The 22,238-nt window shown below is 47.1% G+C and overlaps 1 protein-coding gene across 4 annotated transcripts in view; it reads left to right on the top strand.

The window, feature by feature from the left end:
- The window catches only part of SLC2A9 (solute carrier family 2 member 9), a 261,777-nt gene that overhangs the window by 59,345 nt on the left and 180,194 nt on the right, over positions 1-22,238 (top strand). For all 4 annotated transcript variants that reach the window (XM_058546727.1, XM_058546729.1, XM_058546726.1 and 1 more), the window contains one exon: positions 8,659-8,819. In XM_058546727.1, coding sequence (XP_058402710.1) covers positions 8,659-8,819 — 161 coding nt within the window. The remainder of the gene's footprint in view (positions 1-8,658; positions 8,820-22,238) is intronic.

Raw genomic sequence — 22,238 nt, 5'->3', positions numbered from 1 at the left:
TTCTGACAGGCTCTGTGTGAATCAGTAAGGAACATTAATATTGTAAAACAGGCTACAGGGTAATTTGCCTCCCATTGTCTAGCAATCTCCTGTCATCATTTGCAGGGTTTAAGCCAGCTCTCCTGGCTGGCAATTGCATAGTTCAATTTGTTGCCAGAAGCTTGGACCCCGAGTTGTGGCTGGGGAGATGGTGGTAAATTATCCATGGATTCCTAGACCTCAGAAATAAACAAGTCTAGGCCCCTTATTTTACTGATTAGAAATAATGATATCAACACCACTGCCAGCCACTCCAACTTCTGATTTTTAGTGTGTGCTTCTTGTGGAACCACCTGGCTCTGTGCTCAATATTCATTCTCACAGTAAATCCTCTAGTAACTCTTTAAGGAGGGAAATGATTTAACAGGTGAGGAACCTGTGGCACAGAGAGGTTAAGTAACTTACTCACGATCACCCAGCAGAGAAATGGCAGAGATGAGAGTTGAATAAAGTGGATTCTGAGGGCCCTTAACCGTTGAGAACCCAGTCCCATGGTGGTAAGGAAGTGGGTGTGTAGAGCTGGATAGAAAGACACAAGAATGGGCCTCTTGGAAGTAGGCCCAATGGAGAAGTAAAATGTGGAATCCATGAATGAGATGGGCCTAAAGATTAGCTGGCACAGCCATCTTAAAACTATATTGTATTGCAGAATACTTTTTTTCAAATAGAGTCTTACAAGTTCCCCAAAACATAAAAGGAAACCTCTAGTTGAAGGCCCATATCTCCAAAGCTGCCCACCGTTCATGACTTTGCCTCAGTCTTCCCTCCTCCTTGAAGTCTTGTGTCATTGTGATTGCCATGCATGGGCTTGGGAGGCAGGTGACTGGGTTAGGGTAACCCAGCTGCTGTAACAGGCAGCCCCTACATCTCAGTGCCTTCACACGAGAGTTCACTTCTCATTCCCGTCCCCATCCAGAGCAGGTGAGCAGGGGTGCTCTGCCCTATGCAGTCGTTCAGGGACCCAGGCTCCTTCAGTTGAGTGGCTCCGCCATTGCTTAGGGCTTTGGAGGGCTCTTCTGCTTCCTCTGTGAATGACCAGCCTATAAGAAAAGGGAGGGAGGGAGGAGAAGGCACACAAACACTTAATACCTCAGTGGAGGTGATACATCACTTCTGCTCACACTCCTTTGGTGTGATGTAGTCATATGACCCCACCCAGATGCAAGGCACTGAGAAATGTGACGTGGCAGTGTGGCCAGGAAGAGGAGGAGAGCACAGACACTGTCATCATGGCAGGCTCTGCAGATCCACTAGATTCTCTATGGCTTTCAGATGCATTTCTCAGCTCCAGAGTTCTCTGCTCTTAATGACACTGCACAGGATGTCTGCAAAGGTTAGCTGAGACAAGGGATACAGACATCTGACACATACTTAGCAGTCAACCATTATTCATTCCATGTTTCCTCTCCTCCCCTAATCCAGCCTTTCAACATGCAACCAAGGTATTGATATGATTGCCTTTGTATTTTCTACACTAAGAGTTGGAATAGAACAATTGGTTAAGAGATGGGCTCTGAAGCCCACTGCGTGTGTTTAAGTCTTTGGGAATGGTGTGACTTGGGAAAGCCCCTTACAGCTCTGTGCCTCAGGTTTCTCATCTGCCCCAAAGAGAAGTCAAAACATAGTACCTGTCTCGGAGGGTTGTGGAGGGGATGAAATGAGTTCACATGTGTCCGGGTCTTTTCTTCTCTTTTTTTTTTTTTTTAAGGAAAATTGGCCCTGAGCTAACATCTGTTGCCAGTCTTCCTCTTGTTTTTCCCCTATTTTCTCCCCAAAGCCCCAGTACATAGTTGTATATCCTAGTTGTATGTCCTTCTAGTTCTTCTATGTGGGACGCTGCCTGAGCATGGCTTGATAAGTGGTGTGTAGGTCTGCGCCCAGGATCCGAACCGGCGAACCCCAGGCCACCAAAGCAGAGTGTCTGAACTTAACTGCTACGCCACCAGGCTGGCCCCATGTGTTCTGGTCTTAGAATAGTGCATGGCATGTTGTAAATATGATGTCTGGGTTGCCTTTTTTATTATATATGCTAACTGACGCACAGCAGAAACTCCATTTAAAACACAATCATTTAAGCACCCGTTCTGTATCATGCACTCTAAGTCAGTGTTCATGTATATTAGGTCCACGAATCTCAAACTCAGTGAATGTTAATGCAAATAATTAGCTGAACGACCTTTGTCATCTGGCTTCTGCTGTCACATGAACCTTCAGGCTGCCTTTCATCCAGGCCTTTGCTGAATTCACACCTGAAGAAGACAAACATTTAACCGCTGAAGGCGTCACTTTGAAACTAGCTTTTGGGGAAAGTTTGAGAAATGTGTTTCTGTGGGGGACACAGGCCAGGCTGCAAGTCTTACAGCTTTCTCCACTCGCAGCAAGGCTTCGGTTCTCCAATTTCCCAAAACTGAAATAAGAAATCTCTGCAGAGACTCCCAAAGCAATGCCTAGGAATGCGTGGTATGAAAGCCACCTCTTTTCCCACTAGGCTCATGAATGCCTGGAAAGGAAAAGAGAAAATTCCCCCCAAACAGCATCCCTTAATTCCTGTACTTTAATTCCAGAAAGCTGGTCGTTGCTGCAAGCGCGGTGATGAGAGGCTCTCTAGAGTGGTTATCAGCCAGGTCACTGCAGCTGCCTGAATCAGGGCAGGATTGCGGTAGGGACCAAGGTCACATCCAAGGATGACCCTCTCTGCACAGGTGTCTTCTGATTGTTGGGTGGCAGGAAGGGTGCCTTTGAAGTCCTGGACTCATTCCTTCTGCCGTCTTCTCGGAAGGGTCTCGACCCTGTAAATACTTGCTGTAGCCCTCAGGGCATCCTGTACCCCTGCCTTCCTGTGGCCCTTCCATCCCTTTGGCTTAGCAATTGTCACACTGCTTCTCCTCCTATACTCTGTGCTCCTGAGGGTTGTCACTGTTGCTCTTGCAGGGCCTGACAGAATGTCTCACCCATAACAAGGGCCTAATCAACGTTGACCTTTAAGTCAATAAATGTCCTATTGGACTTAGCTGCTTAACTTTCACACCTTCATCGTGAAATGAAGAGTCTGTTAGTGGACTGTCGCGTTTGGGCTCTGAAGTCAGGCAGATCCTGCCCGGTCCTCCTCCACCATGTTAGCCGTGTGACCGTGGGCAAGTTATATAACTCTCGGTTCCCTCATCTGTCATGAGAGTTTCTACCACGAGGGGTGTCGTGAAGAAGAAATGAGATAGTTTATATGTTTTGGTAGAGTTTCAGTAGTTATAAGCAACAACAACAATTTTGTTTGATTGAAGCTAAAAAAGAAGTTGTTGAAAAAATAGTGAGCAGCTGGCAGGATTGATGGGAGGGCCGGCGAGCCAGGCTCAGAAGCTCTGCAGCCTGGGGTAACACCCCAGATCATGCCAGAGCTGGTCCTGTGGGGTCCCCTGCAGTCACCACTGCCATCTACTGCACTGCTGGTGTGGACACTGCAGCTCCCACCACTGCTGCCCCCAAACCCAACTCTGCCGGAGCTCCCTCTGCTGCTGAAGAATTCCCAGCCCCATTTCTTAGCCTCACATGCATCATACAAAGTCCAGGCTCTGATTGGCTGAGCCTTAGTCACATGTACATTCCCTAGCTGCAGGGGATGCTGGGAGAGCAGGCGTCTAGTATGTTCAACCTCTGTGTAATGAGTGGGCTCTGTTTCCCTCAGGGCTCATAAGGCAGGAAGTTCTCCCAAAAGGGAAGGGGGCTTCTGACCCTGGGTAGCCAAAATGATGACAAATGGCCACCAGAGTACATGAAAACTAAGCAGTCAATGTTGGCTTAATGTCCAGCCACTGACAGAGAGCATGGTACCCACTCAGAGAGGCTGCACGGAGCACCTTGGTGAATTGGGACAGTCAGCTGTTACAGCAGTCCTGGAGAGAGGAGAGGGTGGCTTGGACTGGGGTGAGAGGTGGACATGGTGAGAAGTATTTTGGAGGTAGGGGGGCAGAGTATTAATTTGCTAAGGATGCCAAACAAAGTACCACAGACTCGGTGGCTTAAACAATAGGAATTTATTCTCTCACAGTTCTGGAGGCCCGAAGTCCAGATCAAGGTGTGGGCAGGGTTGGTCCTTCTGAGGGCTGTGAGGGAGAATCTGTTCCAGGCTTCTCTCCTTGGCTTGTGGATGACTGACTTCTTCTGTGTCTTTTCCCTGTGTCTCTTCACATCATATTCCCTCTATGCATGTCTCTGTGTCCAAATTTCCCCTTTTCATACGGACATCAGTCATATTGGATTAAGGCCCATCCTAATGACCTCATTTTAACTTGATTACCTCTGGAAAGACCCTGTCTCCAAATAAGGCCACATTCTGAGGTCCTGGAGGTTAGGATACCAATATATGAATTTTGGGGAGTGGAGGACACAGTTGAACCCATAACAGTGTCAGTCTCTGCATCTAAATTTCCCCTTTTTATAAGGACACCAGTGATATTGGATTAGGGCCCCACCCTGCTGCAATATAACCTCATCTTAACGTAATTAATTGTATCTGCAGTGACCCTATTTCCAAATAAGGTCACATTCTGAGGTCCTGGGGGTTAGGACTTTAACATATGAATTTGGGGGACACAATTCAACCTATAATGGGTAGGGTTGAGTCAGGATGGCTTCGTTGAGGGGCATGGATCAAGGTCGGGAGTTAAGGATGAATTCATGGTTTTTGGCTGAGAAACTGGAGAATGGCGGTGCTGTTTACTAAGGTGGAGAGTAGAAGATAAAGAAATGGAATTCAAGGCCAGAGGTCCAGGTGACGGTTCCATCCCACTCTCCAACGACTGGATTAGTTAGGATGCCTGTGCCCGAACCATGGCCAATAGGACATAAAGAGAGGTTTTCTAGAGGCTCCTGGGAAAGTTCTTCTTGACATCAAGACATCTCTGAGAGGCCAGGATTCCTCTCCCCAGTCATATGGGAAAGCATGTGGCCAAAAGTGCCAGTAGGAGCCGTCCTACAACCGTGAGTGGATGCAGCCTTAGGATGAGGTCAGAACTACGGGTAGCAGAGTGAAGCAACAAGAAGCATCTGGATTCTTTACCATGTTACTGAGCTACCAGATCAACAGTCCTTGAAGATCACCCCTCCTGTGAGTTTGCATTTATATAAGCTAATAAGTGTCCTTGTTGCTTAGCTATTTTTTTTTTTTTTGTGAGGAAAATCAGCCCTGAGCTAACATCCATGCCAATCTTCCTCTTTTTTGCTGAGGAAGACCCACCCTGAGCTAACATCCATTGCCAATCCTCCTCCTTTTTTTCCCTTTTTCTCCCCAAAGCCCCAGTAGATAGTTGTACGTCATAGTTGCACATCCTTCTAGTTGCTGTATGTGGGATGCGGCCTCAGCATGGCCAGACAAGCGGTGTGTCGGTGCGCGCCCGGGATCTGAACCCAGGCCGCCAGTAGCGGAGTGCGCGCACTTAACCATTAAGCCACGGGGCCGGTCCCATGCTTAGCTGTTTTGAGATGGGATATTCTGTTGCTTACAGCCAAAAGCATCCTTAAACAATACAATGCATTATCAGCTCCAGTGGACTAGAAGATCCTTGGGATCCTGAGCCATGTCTGGTTTATCTCTGTGTCCAGCTCAGGTCCCAGTACTCAACACGTGTTTGTTGAGTGAATCAGTGGATGTTGGCAGACAGAGTGTCTTGTGTATGAAGGCGTGGAAACTTCACCATCCTTAGGAATAGCTCTAGCTGTTGATAATACATTCTGGCCTCCCTCCTTACTATGAGCAAGGTAGTTATGGAGCCAGAAAGAGAGAGAAAAGGGAAAGAGGATAAATACCTCGCAGAGAGAGGGTGCTACCGCTCCTGTCCTCATCTCCTACCATCAGCATGTTTGCTTAAGCCAGAAACCTGGCCGTCTGCTGTGTTCCTCCTGCGCCATCTCCAACACACCCCCTCCCCAAACCGGGAGCCAATCACCCAGTTAGTCCTGTCCATTCTACTCTCAAAACGTGTCTCAAATCCATCTCTTTCCCTCATCTCCACTGCTTGGTCCAGGCCCCTGTGATCTTGGACTGCTGGAGTGGCTCCCAGCAGGGTGCCAGCCTCCTCTCTAGCTGCCCTCTAGTCCTCTCGCCACTCTGAAGCTGAAGGGGTCTCCTGAAAAGGCAAACCACAGCATGTCCTCCCCTTGCTTAAACCCCTCCAACAGTTTCCTACTGCATCTAAAAAAAATCCAAATAACAAGCAAACTCGTTACGATGACCTCTCAGGCCCCTGAGACCTGACCTGCCCTTTCCTGCTCCTCCAACTCCATGCAGCCCGTTCTTTGTCTTACTCGTCCCATCCCACGGCCACTGGCTTACTTCAGTTCTGTGGACGTGCCAAGCTTTCTTCTGCTGTGTAGTCTTGGCACATGCTTTTTCCTCTGCCTGGAACACTTTTCCACCTTATTTTTTTTTTTAAGTTTTTAAATGGTGAAACATATGATACTTACAAAAGAGTATATAACATACACACATATGTATCACACACACACACACACGCCTATAGTTTAATGAGTGATTATAAATCTAGCACCTGGGTAACCACCATCCAGGTTAAGAATAGAAGGTCCGGCCAAATGCCCCTCCTGATCATTTCTTCCCCCACCCCCCAGAGGTGACCACTGACCGACATTTAAAATAATTATTTCTTTGCTTTTCTTTGTAGTTTTACAATCTTTATATAATTCCCCCAAAACGTTAATTTTGCATAATTTTGAATTTTATATATGGAATTATACTGTATTCCTTTGTCTCTGGCTTCTTTTGTTCGATGTTATTTTTTGTGAGATTTTACTATGTGTGTTTGCACGTAGCTATAGCTCATTCATGTTTGTAGCTATAGTGTTTCATATTATAACTATTCCACAATTTGTTTTTCCATTCTACTCTCAGTGGGCATCTGGGTTGGTTCCTGTTTGGGGCTGTAATGAGCAACACTACCATGGACATTTGAGTAGATGTATCCCAGGGCAAGTGGGAAAGAGTTTTTTAGAGGAATTTTCTAGAAATGGATTTTTCTGGATTGTAGGTTAGAAGCATCTTTAACTTTACTAGATGATGCCAAACTGTTTTCCAAGATGGTTGGACAAATTAAACTCCCCCCGTAAGTGCCTGAGAGTACACACTGCTGATTGAGCACTACTTGGTCTTATCAGACTTGTTAATTTTAGCCTCCTGGGGATTGTGAGAGCTCTACCCAAGTACTGGGCACTGCTCCAAGCTCTTGTTTGACCCTCACAACAACACTGAGATGTCAGTGTCATCATTCCCATTTTGCAGATGAGGAAGCCAAGGTCCAGCTGTTTTAAATTGTTAGCAAATCATGATGCTGGGATTCAAGCCCAAATCTGTGCAACCTGAACCTATGATTTTTCTGCAATGTCATATGCCGGCTATGGATAGATTTGTGGGCACACATTGGGTAGCAGTGGGTAACTATGAACATTTTGGGGATGGAACTCTCTTGGGGAGCTTAGTGCCATGACGTCAGTCTTTGGTGCACATCAGAATCACCTAGTCCCCATCTCAAACCCACTGAGTCAGAATTGACAGCAATGGAGACCTGGTGAGTGTGAAGTGGGTATCCCGTTGTGGTTTTAATTTGCATTTCCCAGTTGACTAATGATGTCGAACATCATGTCAGTAGCTTACTGATCATTTGAATTTTCTTTGGAGTCTGTTCAACTCTTTCACTCATTTTTATTTGGGTTGTTTGTCTTACTATTGAAGAGTTCTTTATATATTGTGGGTACAAGTCCTTTGTAGTTATATGTGTTGCAAATATGTTAGTTCAGTCTGTGGCTTGTCTTCTCTTTTTTTTTTTTGTGAAGAGGACTAGCCCTGAGCTAACATCTGATGCCAATCCTCCCCTTTTTTTTTTCTTGAGGAAGATTGTGCCTGAGCTAACATCCATGCCCATCTTCCTCTAATTTATATGGGATGCCGCCACAGCATGGCTTGACAAGTGGTGCGTTGGTGCGTGGCCGGGATCCGAACCTGCAAACCCCAGGCCGCTGAAGCTGAGCGCGCGCACTTAACCACTTGCGCCACCGGACCAGCCCCGTGGGCCAGGCCCTTGTCTTTTCATTTTTTGATGGTGTCTTCTGAAGAGAAGAACACTTGCATTTTGGTGAAATCCAAATGCTTTTCTTGTTTGTTTGTTTGTTATTCTTTTATGGTTAGTGTTTTTTTTGTGTGTGTTTTGTATTTTTGTCTACCCAAGATGCAAAGATTTTCTCGTATGTTGGATGCATGCATTTTTAACCCATTTCCTACGTGAATTAGCCGTGCACCAAAGTTGGAGAAGCCTGGGTATAATGGTTATCCCACATTCAGAGTCAGGTCTGAGTTTGACTCCCAAGTTTGCTGCTTAACTGAGCAAGTCACTTTGTTTCTCTGAGCCTCAGTTTCCCTATCTGCAAAATAAGCTAAAAATAGGGCCCATCCACAAATTTGTTAGAAAGGTTCAATGAAATAAAGCTCAAATAGAACTTAGCAAAGTGCCTTGCATGAAGAGAGTGCTCTATGAAAGCTGTTTTATTTATGCACTGGGGGCTGACTTCAAGCAGCAGGATGGAACAGAAGCACTAACACGGTTTGTCGTTTGTTTTCAGTACATCAAAGCCTTTTACAATGAGTCGTGGGAAAGAAGGCACGGACATCCAATAGACCCGGACACTCTGACTCTGCTCTGGTCTGTGACCGTGTCCATATTCGCCATCGGTGGACTCGTGGGCACATTGATGGTGAAGCTGATTGGAAAATTTCTTGGGAGGTCAGTGGGGGCTGACTCTGTTTGGGGGTGCCCTCTGTAATGCTCAGAATATGTCTGTATCACAGTCAGGATCCCAGCAGGCAACAGAATTCCACTCAGACAGTGCAACTGGAGAGCTGTTAATGCCAGAAGGGCAAGAGGAGGAAATAGGGCACTAGAGTCCAAGGAGAAGTGGAGCCGTAGATGATGGGCTGGCGAGCAGGAGCTGACGTTGCGGAGGGAATGGGCTACCCCAGAACCCTATATTCTCTCTCCTCCTGCCCCCAATCTGCTGCTGGTGCCTCTCATTGGTCAAACCCAAGTGGAAGCCAGAAACACCAGGAGCCTCACTGATGTAGTCCAGGAGGACCAGGTCCCAGGGCACAGAGCAGGGCAGGGAGGGAGGAGATGGATCTGGGTGTGGAGCAAATGGAGAAGTCAGCACAGTGTCTTAGTGATTGTTCCACATAAGTACATATAGCTCTGCTTTTTAAAAAATCAGGTGCTTAGACAGTCTTCCATTATATGACTGGATGGTAATTTATTTAACCAGTTTCCTTTTGATAAACATTTACGTTATTTCAAATCTCTTACATTACAAATATGGCTGCAGTGAGTATCAAAAACTTCATGTTGCAATTTTCCAATTGTGCCCTCTCCAATCAGATCCACTGTACCTCATGAGGTTCATCCCTCACTTATTTTTGTCATAAAGACTTCTCTCAGATCAGATTGATTTATCAATAAATTCCCCTAAACATTTTCTTTGTATCCTTGCTCATAACCTCCTGGGAGATACTGAGGTGTTGGTGGAAAAAGTAGAGTCTCTGGAGCATTCATGTCTGAACTTGAATCATGAGTCTTCCCCTTACTAGCTGTGTGCGCTTGGCCAAATCATTTAATGTATTTGGACCTGAGGTTCCTCATCTGTAAAATGGAGACAATTATTCCTACCTTGCAGGGAACGTTCTAAAGGTTAGAGAAAATAAATGGAAGGAGAATGGCTTGTTAGCACTAGCTCAATAAATAGAAGCTATTATTATTTACCATATTATTTACCATCATCATCATCATCACCTTGACAACCATACCTAGTAGGTCTTCAACAGAGCTCCATATGACCTGAATTGGAGAGGATGTTCAGCAGATCCCAGGACATCCCCCCAGTCCTTGGGGCTCCAGACACACTATTAAGAAAGGTGCTACCCATTCCTTTACACTTGGCCTCACATCCCCAACAAGGAGCAAATTAGAACTGATGGTGTTTCAGAGCAGGCTCTCCAAAGGCTGGGACAAGAAGCCATCCTGAAAACATCCATGTGGTGTTCATGAAGGTCTGTGGTACCCCGGTGAGGTAGGGGAGGTGGTGACATTTTCCTTGTCCCCAAGGCCACTTCCAGGGCAGTAACTAATGGGAACTCAGTACCAAGGAAGCACAACTATTGCATAATGCAGTGAAGGCTGCCCTTTTCTAAGGTCCCCCAGTGCTCCAGGCACTCACACACACTCTCTTGTTTAATTCTCTCTGTCTGTAGGGTCTATAGATGGAGAATGGGAGTTGAGAGAGGTTAGGGCATCTGCCAAGCTCAGCCAGCTCACACGGTGCAAAGCACCATGACCTTTCCACTATGCCAAGCAGATCTAATTAGGGTCCTGCTGGCAGTGGTGTTGTAAAAGCCACAGCTGTTGACAACAGGGAAGTGACCGGTTGGCCCCAGCCTGGCACCAGTGGCCAGGGTCTCTGAGGCACCGTTGCTAAGCCTCTGGCCCAAGCCAGGCTCTGACCCCAGGCCCCTTTCCTGTCCCTGTTAGATGGAGTCACCCCAGCCTCAGGCTCTGTGGCCTGTGATGTATACCTGTCTTACATCTGACTGTGGCACTTGTACACCAGGGATGCCCCATCAGGAGGCTCTGAACCCCAGCACGTGGTACGGAGAGGAGCGCTGAAATCAGGGTCAGGATGCCGTGGCCTGGCAAGTGCTTTGGGCCATGGGACTTTGCCACCTCACTTCTCAGCCAGCACTTCTCCCACGTGTAAAATGAAGGCAATAAAAGTGGCTTTACTACCCTCAACAACGTGGCAGCAAAAAAAGCAAAAGAGAACATGCATTTGAAACACACTGAATTTCTAAGTGATGGTGAAGTCCTAGGACGAGAGAGATTAGATCAAAGGGTGTGGTTGTTATTGCCCAAGCAGTTGCCAATTCCTTTTTTCATGGTTATGGGAGTAAAAGTTGAATTGGGATAAAGTCTCAGCTTGAATAGTCATAACTCTGTTGGGAGGAAAAGGGGCAAAAATTAAAGAAGGCTACCATTTCTTCACCTCTGGCTACATACCCATGCTTGATATACGATATGTCATTTGCTTCTTACAACTCTCATTTGTATTATTGTCCCTGTTTTACAAATTATGAATCCAAGGCCCCAAGAGGCCCAGCAACTTGCTGAAGGTTACAAAGAATGCAGTTGACCTGAAATTCAGACCCGGGTCTGTTTGACCACAAGCCTGCACTCTTCCCATCATGTGGTGTGATTGCAACTGCTTCTTGATGCCTCGTTGTTCATCCCCCGTAGGGGCTGTTCAGGGGAAGTGGAGGCTGGGCTCAGTGTGCAAGCCGTGGGTGGGGTCCAATGGAAGGGGCTCAAACGTGTGACTGGGAGGGAAGTTTGGATAGAGCTGGGGGTCCTTGGAGTCAGATGGGCCTGGTCAGCCACAGGTCTAGCTGTGGGGCTGATCCAGGCCAGGGCATATTGGACTATGTGGGAGAGAGGTGAGGACAGGGAAGCATAAGGGACCAGGAACCTTCTCTGGAGATGAGCCCCCCATTATCTGGTGTCAGGGATGCAGGTTTCTTGTCTCCTAGAGTCTCTGGCTTGGAGAATTCTGCGCCATAGAGAATTCTGATTGTATCCTTGCCTTTTATTTGGGGTCATCTATCCTCTGCTTGCATGGCTCTAGTGACAGAACCCTCCTTCCCTCATGAGACAGGGCAGTGACTATGTTGGTGCACGGACGCTGGCTACAGGCCCAGCCTCAGGTCTGGGCTCTGATGCTCACAGTTCACGGAGCCATGTGTGAGTTACGCAAACTCTCTGAGCTTCACCTCGTTCACGGTAAAATGAAGGTCAAGTAATGGCCACGTCAGAGGGTTGTCATGAAGATTAAGTGAGATGGTGAATATAAAGTGTTCATCTCAGAGATTGTCTCAGAGTCAGCATCCAACTTATGTTCGCTAGCATCATCGTTGTCACCCCCATCACCAGCATCATTAGCTCTTCCTGAGGTGGGTCATTCCATCACTCAGCAGAGCCAATTGTGAATATGTCATTTAAATTTCACTGAAATTGGCTTCCTTACACATATCATTTGTTCTTCCCTTTGGAGCATAGCAGAGAAAATATGTAAGAAAGCACAGGGAAACTCACATGGGCTTTGAAATCAGATGCTGGGTCAGATTCTTGGGCAAGCCATGTAGCCACGTCCACCCATTCAGCAAACATTTTTGAGCACCTACCAGGAGCCAGGCACTGTTTTTGGCACTTGGGTGTCAGTGAAAAACAAGAGCTCAATGCCTGCTGCCCAGGGCTGCTGCTCTGGCAGGGGAGGCAGGCCCTGAAGGATTCATCCTGTGAGTCATTATGACTGTGGGGAGTGCTGTGAGTGGGCAGTAGAGATACAAGAAGAGGCAGCTGACATGGTCCTTAATTTTTAAATCTGTAAAGCTCAGATAAGCAAACCCACCTGAGAGAGCAGCTATGGGGTTGAATGAGATAATATTTATGGAATGTCTCCTGTCACTCAGGAAGCTTTTTGAATACCTGTAACAGGAATCCAAATCAAACTGGCTTAGGCCCAAAAGAGAATTAATTGGCTCACATAGCTGAAATATAACTCGGTTGAATCCAGTAGCTCAAATGATATCGCAATAAAATCTGTTTTCTCTGCCTCTTGGCTCTGCCTTGCTGTGTGTTGGCTTCATGCGCAGATCGTGTCCCCATGTGGGACAAAGATGGCCCCAGCAGCTCATGGTGACACTGTCCCTGCTCAGCATCCCCAGTGCAAACTTCTTCTTCCGGTAGTTCTAGTACAAGTCCCAGGCCTGAATCTTCATTTTCTTGAGTGAGGGTGCATGCCCTCAGGGCTTCTCGACCAGGGACAATTTTGCCCCATCAGGGGACATTTGACAATGTCATTTGACATTGACGTTGACAATGTTTGGAGGCATTTGTGGTTGTCACAGCTAGGAGGTGCTACTGGCATCTCATAGAGGCCAAGGATGCTGCTAAACATCCTATAAGGCACAGGACTACCTCCCACAGCATCAAATTTTCCAGCCCCAAATGTTAATAGTGCCAAAGCCAAGAAATCCTGGCAAATAGCATTTTAATGCACTTTCAAAGTACTGTGCCATGTGCCCATTCCTGGAGCCACTGTGGGGTGGAGACGTGACAACCTCCAGCCCCCACACTGAGAGTGAGGGCAGGAGTGTTTCTTGGAGGAGATTCGAAGGACTCTTACTAGAAGAAGGAGGCTGGATATTGTACAAGCACCAACAACCAGCATCCTGTATGTCATGCCAGGCAAATAGTGGCTTCTCAAAAGTGTTACTTTTCTCCTCATCTTTTTCTACTTCAATCTTTTAAAGTACGTCTTTATTTTAGAGTGGTAGGAGGAACATTAGTTCTCTAGATGTCTGCTGGAGGAGACTGCAATGCATGTGACGAGTGTGTATTAGTCAGCTGGGGCCACCATAATAGAGTTCCTACAGACTGGGCAGCTTGAACAATAGAAATTTATTCTCTCACAGTTCTGGAGGCTGGAAGTCCAAGATCAAGGTGTGGGCAGGGTTGGTTGCTCCTGAGGCCTCTCTCCTTGGCTTGCAGATGGCCATCTTCTCCCCATGTCCTCACACGGCTTTTCTCTATGCGAGAGCACTCCTGGTGTCCCTTCCTCTTCTTATAAGGACACCAGTCCCATTGGGTTAGGGCCCCGCCCTTATGACCTCATTTACCCTTCATCACCTCCTTAATTGCCCTGTCTCCAAATAGAGTCACACTGGGGTTAGGGCTTCAACATATGAATCTGGGGGACACAATTCAGTCCTCAATAGAGCATATACACTGGTTGTTGACCATCTTCTCTTTCAGGCTGGAATTGTCTTAGGAAGTCGAGTTCCCCAGAAGCAGAGCCTGAGACCGGGCTTGGGATATGGGTGTTCTGTTGAGGGAGGGCTCTTCAGGAGTCCCCTTTAAGGTGAGGGAAAAAGAGAGGAAAGAGAGGACAGAGCCAGGCCAGGCTGTGCTCTCAGGTCCAGTCTGGCCTTGGCTGGTCCATGGAGCTGGAGCATGAGTCCCACCACAGAGCTATCCCGTCTGAGGGGGGGGTCTGCACCCGCCTCCCACCACTAGTCAGTCATTGGCTGCAGGCTGCCCTAGTGGAGGGGGATCCATCTTCCAGGGAGGGCAATCTTCTGGAAAAGGTTCAACCAAGAGCCTTTAGCAGCCGCACACACAGAGTAGGGGATGGGAACAGAGATCTGAGGGGCAGAGAGATACCAGCCAGGACACCTGATACTCTGCCCCCATTCTGCCCGCCTTGGGAGACTTGCTTAGCATGATGAGAATGGCAAGAACCCTGGGAGAAGGAAACCATTTTGGGGTTCATAATAAACAATAGGGAGAAAGACTGTATGTGGTAGACACATAGGACTTAGTGTTTTGCTCTGTCACATCACTTAGCATTTTGTGTTGTAATCATTTAATTACATTTCTATCTCTTCCCCTGAAGGGGGCTCTCCTTGATGTAAGAAGCACATCTATATATGAGCCCCAGCACCTGGTACAGAAGCTTACACACAGTAGGCAAGCAGTAAATGTTTGTTGGATGGATGCAAGAATGCTTGATGCTTAAATTTTTTCTACCATAACTCCCCAAAGTGACCATCCCTCTCCTGCTTACACACTTTTCATTCACTCATTTATTTTCTCAACAAATGTTTATGGAGCACTTTTGCTGTGTGCCAAGTACTCAGGGGTGAGCAAAGTTGATGAAGTCCCTGGGGTAACAGCTTTCCAGACAGAGGGAACAGCAAGTGCAAAGGTCCTGGGGGAGGAACAGACTCAGCTTCTTTGAAGATAGGACAGGAGGTCAGTGTGGTTGGGCTGAATCAATGAGTAGAAAATGAAGCTGGAGAGGTCGTTGGGGTCGGATCCTGAGGATTTTGTGGGCAGGGTTGGGACTTTGGCTTTGACTCTGAGTAAGATGGAAAGTTACTGGAGTGTTAAGAACGGATCTGACTTACATTTTGAAAGACTTTCTGTTATCACTGGAGCCAGGGAGGCTAGTTTGGAGCATCTGGCAATAACCCAGGTGAGGTGACGTGGTTTGCACCAGGTTAGTAACGAGACACAGCAAGAAGTAGTGAGAATTGTTTGAATTCTGGACATAGTCTGAAAGTAGAGAAAACAGGCCTTACTGGTGGATTAGGTGGGAAGTGAGAGAGAGTAATTTTTGGCCTGAGCAACCCAAGGATTGTATTGTTTTTTGAGGTAGGGAAGTCCCTGGGAGGAGCAGGGTTCTTGGGGAAATGAGGAAGAGCAATATTAGAAACTCAGCGTTAGGTATCTTAAGTTTGAATTGTCTGTTAGGCCTCCTAGTGGAGATGTCAAGTAGGCAATTAGATATATGGGTCTAGCACTCGGAGGAGAGCTCAGATGCTAATCTGCATGTGGTCAGTACATGGGTGGGACTTAAAGCCAGGAGGCAAGATCACCTAGGAAGCATATAGAGGCCAAAGGAATAGGCTCAAGGGCTGAGCCCAGGAGCCTCCCGATCTTCAGAGAATTGGGAAGATGATAGGGATCAGCCAACGAGGTAGGAACAGACCCACCATTGAGTGAGATCTGGAAAGTGAATAAAAGAAGGAGCAGGTGATCACCCGTGTCCAATGCTGCTGAAGAATGAAGACAAGGACTGAGCTCTGGTTGGTGGATTTAGCGACATGGAGGTCCCTGGTTGCCTGGACAAGAACTCTTTCAAGGGCACAATGGGGGAGACAATCATTGGAATGGGTTTAAGAAAGAAAGAGAAAAGAAGAACTGGAGACAATAAGTGTAGATGGCTCTTTCTGAGGAGTTTTACTATAAAGGGGAGCAGAGATAGTGGCATGGAAGATGTAGGATCAGGATAATTTTTTGTTTTAGGTTTTCTTTTAAGATGTGTTGGGAGCTACACCAGCATGTTAATGAGGTGTTCCAGCAGAGAGGGAAAAACTGATAGTCGGGAGCAAGAGGTGAAACTTGCTGAAGCAATATCCTTGAGCAGGTGAGAGGGGTGGGGAACTAGTAGGTAATTGGAGGGACTGGCCTCAGCTAGGAGTCGGGACAGTCTGTCCATAGGAACCCGAGGGAAGGCAGAGTGTAGGTAGGTCAATACATGTGGAGGGAGCACATGAAGGGTCTCCTCAGATTGCTTCTGCTTTCTCAGTGGAATAGAAAGCAAGGCCATCAGCTGAGAAAGAGGACAAAGGGATTTGAAGAGAGAAGATGTATGACATAGTCCTCTAGGAGAGCAGGAGACTGAACGAACCTGGAAACTATAGAATGGTTGCTAGGGAGCCCTAAAGACCACTTGAGATTGGTGGTCATGAATTCAAGTGAGACCAGTCAACATAGTGGTGTGTTTTTCTCCCGCTGAGCTGAGCTATGAGGTGCCTGTGCAAGGTAGGCGAAGATCTAACCAGGGCAGGGGTTCTGCCAGGCACATATAATGAAGGCGGTTTAGTCCAGGAGTTGAGGGTGTATGAATGCTTAAAATGGTGGACATACAATTCAAGCTGGATAAGCAGGAATGGATGGACATGAGGAGGGTTACAGATGGTAGAAACAAGGTACCATCTTGGTCTTACCATCTTAAAGACTTGGTCAAGCTAAAGAATTCTTGGAAGGATGTGTGGTGGGAGCAGTATTTCCAGAGCTTCCCCATTTCACTAGACTTTAATGGAAAGTACTTTCTAAATCCAAACTGAAGTAGTATTCCTTGTATCTCCCACTAATTGATCCTGGTCCTGTGTATCATGTTAAAGCATAACATTGTGGAAGGCAGCTCTCACACTTTCCCTGAGCCTTCTCTTGTCCAAGCTAAATGTCCCCAGTCCCTTTGACCATTTCTCAAGGGACATGGTCCCCATTGTCCTCATCATCCTCTCACTCTTCCTCGTAGTTGGCCCCTTCTACCAAGAGCTGATGATCTTCTGGGTTGCACAGGGACGATTTATACCACTGGAGAAGCTCAGAATAGTGAATAGTGTCCCCGGTGGATTTCCAAGGGGGCGCTGGAGTTCTGCTCTCAGAAACAGCATGGCGCTGATCCCCCTTGTTTCTGTTGCCATGTTCATCCCTGGGAAAAAGTGGAAACACAATGACTAAATCCCATCTCTGAACCCCAGTGAGTCAGCTTTGTGAATTATTTGCAAATAAGGTTTCCATCCTCACTGGGATGTTGTCAGGCTGGAGGTTATTTTGGGAAGGAATATATTAATATGATGAACTTGCTTAGAGGGTGTGCTGCCCTGTTTGCAAATGTTTCAAGTCAGACTTGAATGTGATTTTAACATTCCCTGCACAGCACAAAATACACCACTGCGTTCAGTGCAGTAACTCGGGCCAAAGCCCTTGGCAGCATCCTTGGCTCCTCTCTCTGTCTCCACCTCAGTCCAATCCCTCAACAAATCCCATCAAATGTCTTCAAAACACACCAGGATCTGACCACTTCTCACTACCTCCACTGCTACCATTCGGGTCCAAATCACTATCGGCACTTGCCTGAGCTCTTGGCAATAGCTGCCCGGTTGGTCTCCCTGTTTCCACACTTACCCCTACAGTCCACGGTCAACATAGAGGACTGAGTGGTCTTGTTAAGTTATGTCAGGCCATGCCTTCCTCTCCTTGGAATATTCCAGTGGCTGCCCATTCAGGGTAGAAACCCAGTTGTCTTGGTAGCATACAAGACCCTTTATGAGCTCCCCTGCCTCTCCCCTCCACCTGCACCATCTACTGCTTGCTCTCTGGCCCTCCACTGCCTCCAGCCACGCTGGCCTCACTGATGTTCCTGAAATAGCCCACGTCTGGCTCTTTGTATCTCTCTGCCAGGATTGTGGCCCCCTGATATGCATATGGCTCATCTACTCTCCTTCTTCAGGTCTGTGCTCAGATGTCACCTTCTCAGGTGGCCCTCTCTGGCCACCCTGTTAAAATTACACCCCCTTCTCTGCTTCAGTTTTCTCTACAGCATTTATCACCATCTGACATGCTACATGGTTTATTTTTACTTGTTTATTGAGAAGAGCGCAAGAGCAGGGAGTTTATCATGTTCGTGGCTAAATGCCAGAACCTAGAATGGTGTTCAGCATCCAGTTCACACTCAAACATGTGTTGAATGAATGAAAGTCAGTTGAATGAATGAGTGAATGTTGAAAGAATGAATGGCAATGAGTAAACATGGCGGCCACCATTGCAGGTAGCTTAGTATCATGGTTACTGGAATGTCAAATTTCCCACTAAATAGCATGTGACCTTGGCCAAGAACTTAACTTCTACACCTGTTACCTCTTGTGGGAAATAAGGAAACAAGATTACCTAACTCATAGGGTATCCAGTGAGTATAAGGCACTTAAGACAGTTCCTGGCGCATCGTGAGCACTCAGTGAATGTTCGCTATCACCGTGGGGGTTATTTTATTTCTTTTTCTATTTCTTGAGGCTCCAAATAAGGAGCCTGAGGCTTCCAGGTGCCATCCTAAGCACTTTACATAAATCATCTGATTCTCACAGGAGCCTGACAAGATAGACGTTATTACATCCATTTTACAGGTGAGTAAACCAAGGCTCAGAGAGTGTAGGAAACCTGCCCAAAGTCGTTCAATTAGTATGTGGCCGGGCTGTCCAAGCGGGGACATTATTGGAAGTGGATTCAGGAAAAGAGCATTTGTCCTGCCCACAGACCTAGGAGCTAAAGTGAGACTCAGGACAGGCCAGAGCTGGACCACATGGAAGAAGCCTGGGTCAGCATGACTTGCTTCCTTGAACTTATTCCTTCATTTATGTGACAGATGTGTACATGGCACCAACCTGGCACCAGGTGCCAGGAACTGGTTTAGTGGCTGGGGGTACAGGGAAAAGACAAAGACTCTACCCACACAGAGCTTACATTCTAGTAGGGGAAGACGGACAACTAGCATAAAAACAAACGAATATGTGGGATAATTTCCTCTGGTGTAGGGGCTGCAAAGAAATAGAACAGGGTGACGGGACTGAGGGGGACAGGCTCTGCAGTTGGGGGAAGTAGCCATGTCAGACGGAGCATCAGAAGGTGGCATTTGAGTTGAGACGTTAGTGAGATAAGACTCATGCAGTGACCAGCGGGGACACCAAGGACAAGGGCCATGAGTCGAGAACCAGCCTGGCAAACCCGAGGGGCCGCGGGAAGGCTCATAAGCACAAAGGGGAGAGTATCAGGTGGTGTGGCAAAGGCCATCTCATGCAAGGTCTTCTATGCCCTACTGAGGAGTTGATTCCAAGTGCAGTGGGAAGCCACTGGGGAGTTTTAAGTGAGAGAAAGTAAGTCAGTTTTGCTTTGAAAGGATCACTGTGGCTGCTCTGTGGACCATGAACTATACAGTGCAGCAAGAGTGGACGCAGGAGCCACCCAAGGCTGTTGCAGTTGTATGAGTGTGAGATGATGGCGGTCTGGACCACTGCCACCCTGTGGGACTGGAAACGGGAGAAGCGGTTTGATTTGGGCTGTGTTTGTATATTAGTGTAGCAGGACTCAGCGGTGGATTGTATGTGGGTTGTGTAGAAAATAAAAGATGCGTTATTTCCAGATTATTGCCTAAGCCACTAGGAAGATAGTGGCTTTATTTACTGATGGGGGAAACTGTAGAAAGAGGGGTTAGAAATGCATTTCTTGGGGGATGGTTAGTATTGGGGGTTCAAGAGTTCTACTTTGAACATGCTTGGTTTGAGATGCCTGCTAGCCATGCAAGTGGAAATGGCTAGGGGGCAGTTGGATATATGAGTCTAGGGTTGAGAGGAGTCTGGGCCGGAGATACAGTTGGGAACTGTCATCAATTAAGGTAACAGGACTGGATGGAATCACCCAAGGAGGGAGTGCAGAGAGAGATGAGAACAGGAGAGAGGTGAGCCAGAGCTCTGGGGCACCCCAAGGTTCAGGGGTCAGGGAGATGAGGACAGGTCAGCCTACAGACTGAGGAGGTGAGGCTGGTAGGGAGGAAACAGGAGAGGGTGGGATCCCAGATGTCCCAGGGAGACTGTGTTTCAAGAAGGAGGACGTGGTCAACTGTATCAAATGCTGCTGAGAGGCTGTACTGGGAAGACAGAGAACTGGCAGTGGTGTTTGTCAAGGTGGATGTGGTTGATGAGCTTCACAAGAGCAGTCTCCATGGAGTGGTAGAAATGATCTCATCCGAGTGGGGTGAGGAAAGAACGGAGGTGAGCAGACAGTATTTATTAAGAAGTTTCACTCTAAAAGGAAGCCGAGACAAGGAGCAGAGACGACTGCAGAGACGACATATAGTTGTGTTTGTACGGGAATGATGGGTGGAAAAGGAACGAATTCTTTACTGGGGTAGAGCCAACTGGTGTACAAGGAGACCGATATGTCTTACATCAGTGTGGCAGCATCACCCAAATGCAGTTAAGTGGGTGAATTTCGTGGTGGGAGATGAGGTAGTCCTCACCTGATGACAGCCTCTACCTCCTTGTCTGTGAACTGACAATTTCACGAACACTTGAGAGCTACAGGTGTTAAAGATGAAATGAGATAATTTCTGTAAAGCCATACTCCTTCTAGTGTTATACCAAGGGGCTCTCACTGAGTGTGCACCAAGGATTGAGATTCTCTGGAGGTGGACCCAGGAATCTCTATTTTATGAGCTATTGGTGAATCCGATGAGCAACCAGGCTGAGAACCACTGAGTAATCCTGGCATTATTTTTATGATTATCATTAATATCATCCTAGTATCAAATGCCCAGTCTAACCATAGTAGGGAAGTGGAGGAAGTGTATGGGAATAGGAGTTGAGGTCTGATTTCTAACCAACCCCTTTACTGCTCACTGTCTGCAGGTTATAGAACATATTGTTTTGTCCAACATCCAAGAACCCTCCGAATCTGGCCACAGTATTCCTCTCCTGCCTCACCTCGCATACAGCCTCTTCACAAACTTATACTAGACTATACACCAACAGGGATTTGCTCTGTGAGGCATCAAGGGGTAGAACTGGGACCTATAGATGTTGTTACAGGGAGAATATTTCGGCTTGTTGTGAGAGTCATTTTTACAAACAAGCTACTACCATCTATGGGATGGAAGGTCAAAAGCGAGAGGCGGCATTATTGGGGTCCAAAAGCCAGGACAACATGGTGCAGGGGCGGAGGTTGCTGGGACCACAGAGAGGAGGCTGGGGCTGCGGAGGAGACACACCTGCTGCAGTGGGAGCACAGGGAGAGGGAGGGAAATACTCTGGTCCTCCCTTCCCCTTCCTAAAGACTAACATCAGGCCTCTCATTGGCCAATCCTACCAGGAAGCTGGAAACAGAGGAGCCTGGGAAATGTAGTTCTCTTTGAAACAGCAGGGCAGAGAAAGGAGAAGGGATAAGAGGACCAACAGGCAAATGACAGGCACAGTGCCCAGTCAGTTATATACTCTTATAGCCTCTGTATCTTCCAGAAGCCACAAATTGTCACTAAATGACTTGTGTGTGACAATTTATTTGATGTCAGTTTCCCTAACTAGATTGTAAAGCCCATGAGGGTGAAGACAGGGATGACTCACATCTTCCTGGTGATGTACCCGCCGTCTAGCACTCACTAAATATTTGCCGGTGGATACATGAGTGAAAGCTCCCACAGTGAGAGTCCAGCTCTTCCCACCACTGCTTTCTTCCTAAGGCTGACATATCAGTCCTCAGAGCACCGCAGGGAAGGGCCATGAACACGGAGCAGGGCCATCAGAGTACAGGGTATTCTTTTCATACTTTGAGGTTCCACAGATAACAGAGATTAGTACCCTCAGGCTCATCTTGATTGAATCTTGAGTCTGAGAGAATCTGTGGAGTCCTGAGTCTGCATCAGAATAAGAGAGATTGGAATTTTTGTTTCAAGTCTCTGCTAAATCATAATATTTGCTTTTCCATCGTGATGTTCATTTAAATTACTTTTTGGAAAGTGAGATTTATTTATTTTTTGAATAATTAGTACCGTCATCTGGCTTAACTTTGGAAAGGACCAAATGAACGTAAAGTCAGAAGTTTCCTTTTCCTTTCTGTCTTCTGGCTGCTTAGATCCCTTCCTGGAGGCAAGCAGTGTTAACAGCTTTTTGTGTATCATTTCCAAGGTTTGTGCCTATCTCTGCACAC

The sequence above is a fragment of the Diceros bicornis genome, chromosome 8, assembly GCF_020826845.1.
Source record: "Diceros bicornis minor isolate mBicDic1 chromosome 8, mDicBic1.mat.cur, whole genome shotgun sequence".
Lineage (NCBI taxonomy): Eukaryota > Metazoa > Chordata > Mammalia > Perissodactyla > Rhinocerotidae > Diceros > Diceros bicornis.
Note: the sequence above shows the minus strand (reverse complement) of the source record. Positions and strands in the feature narration are given on the sequence as shown.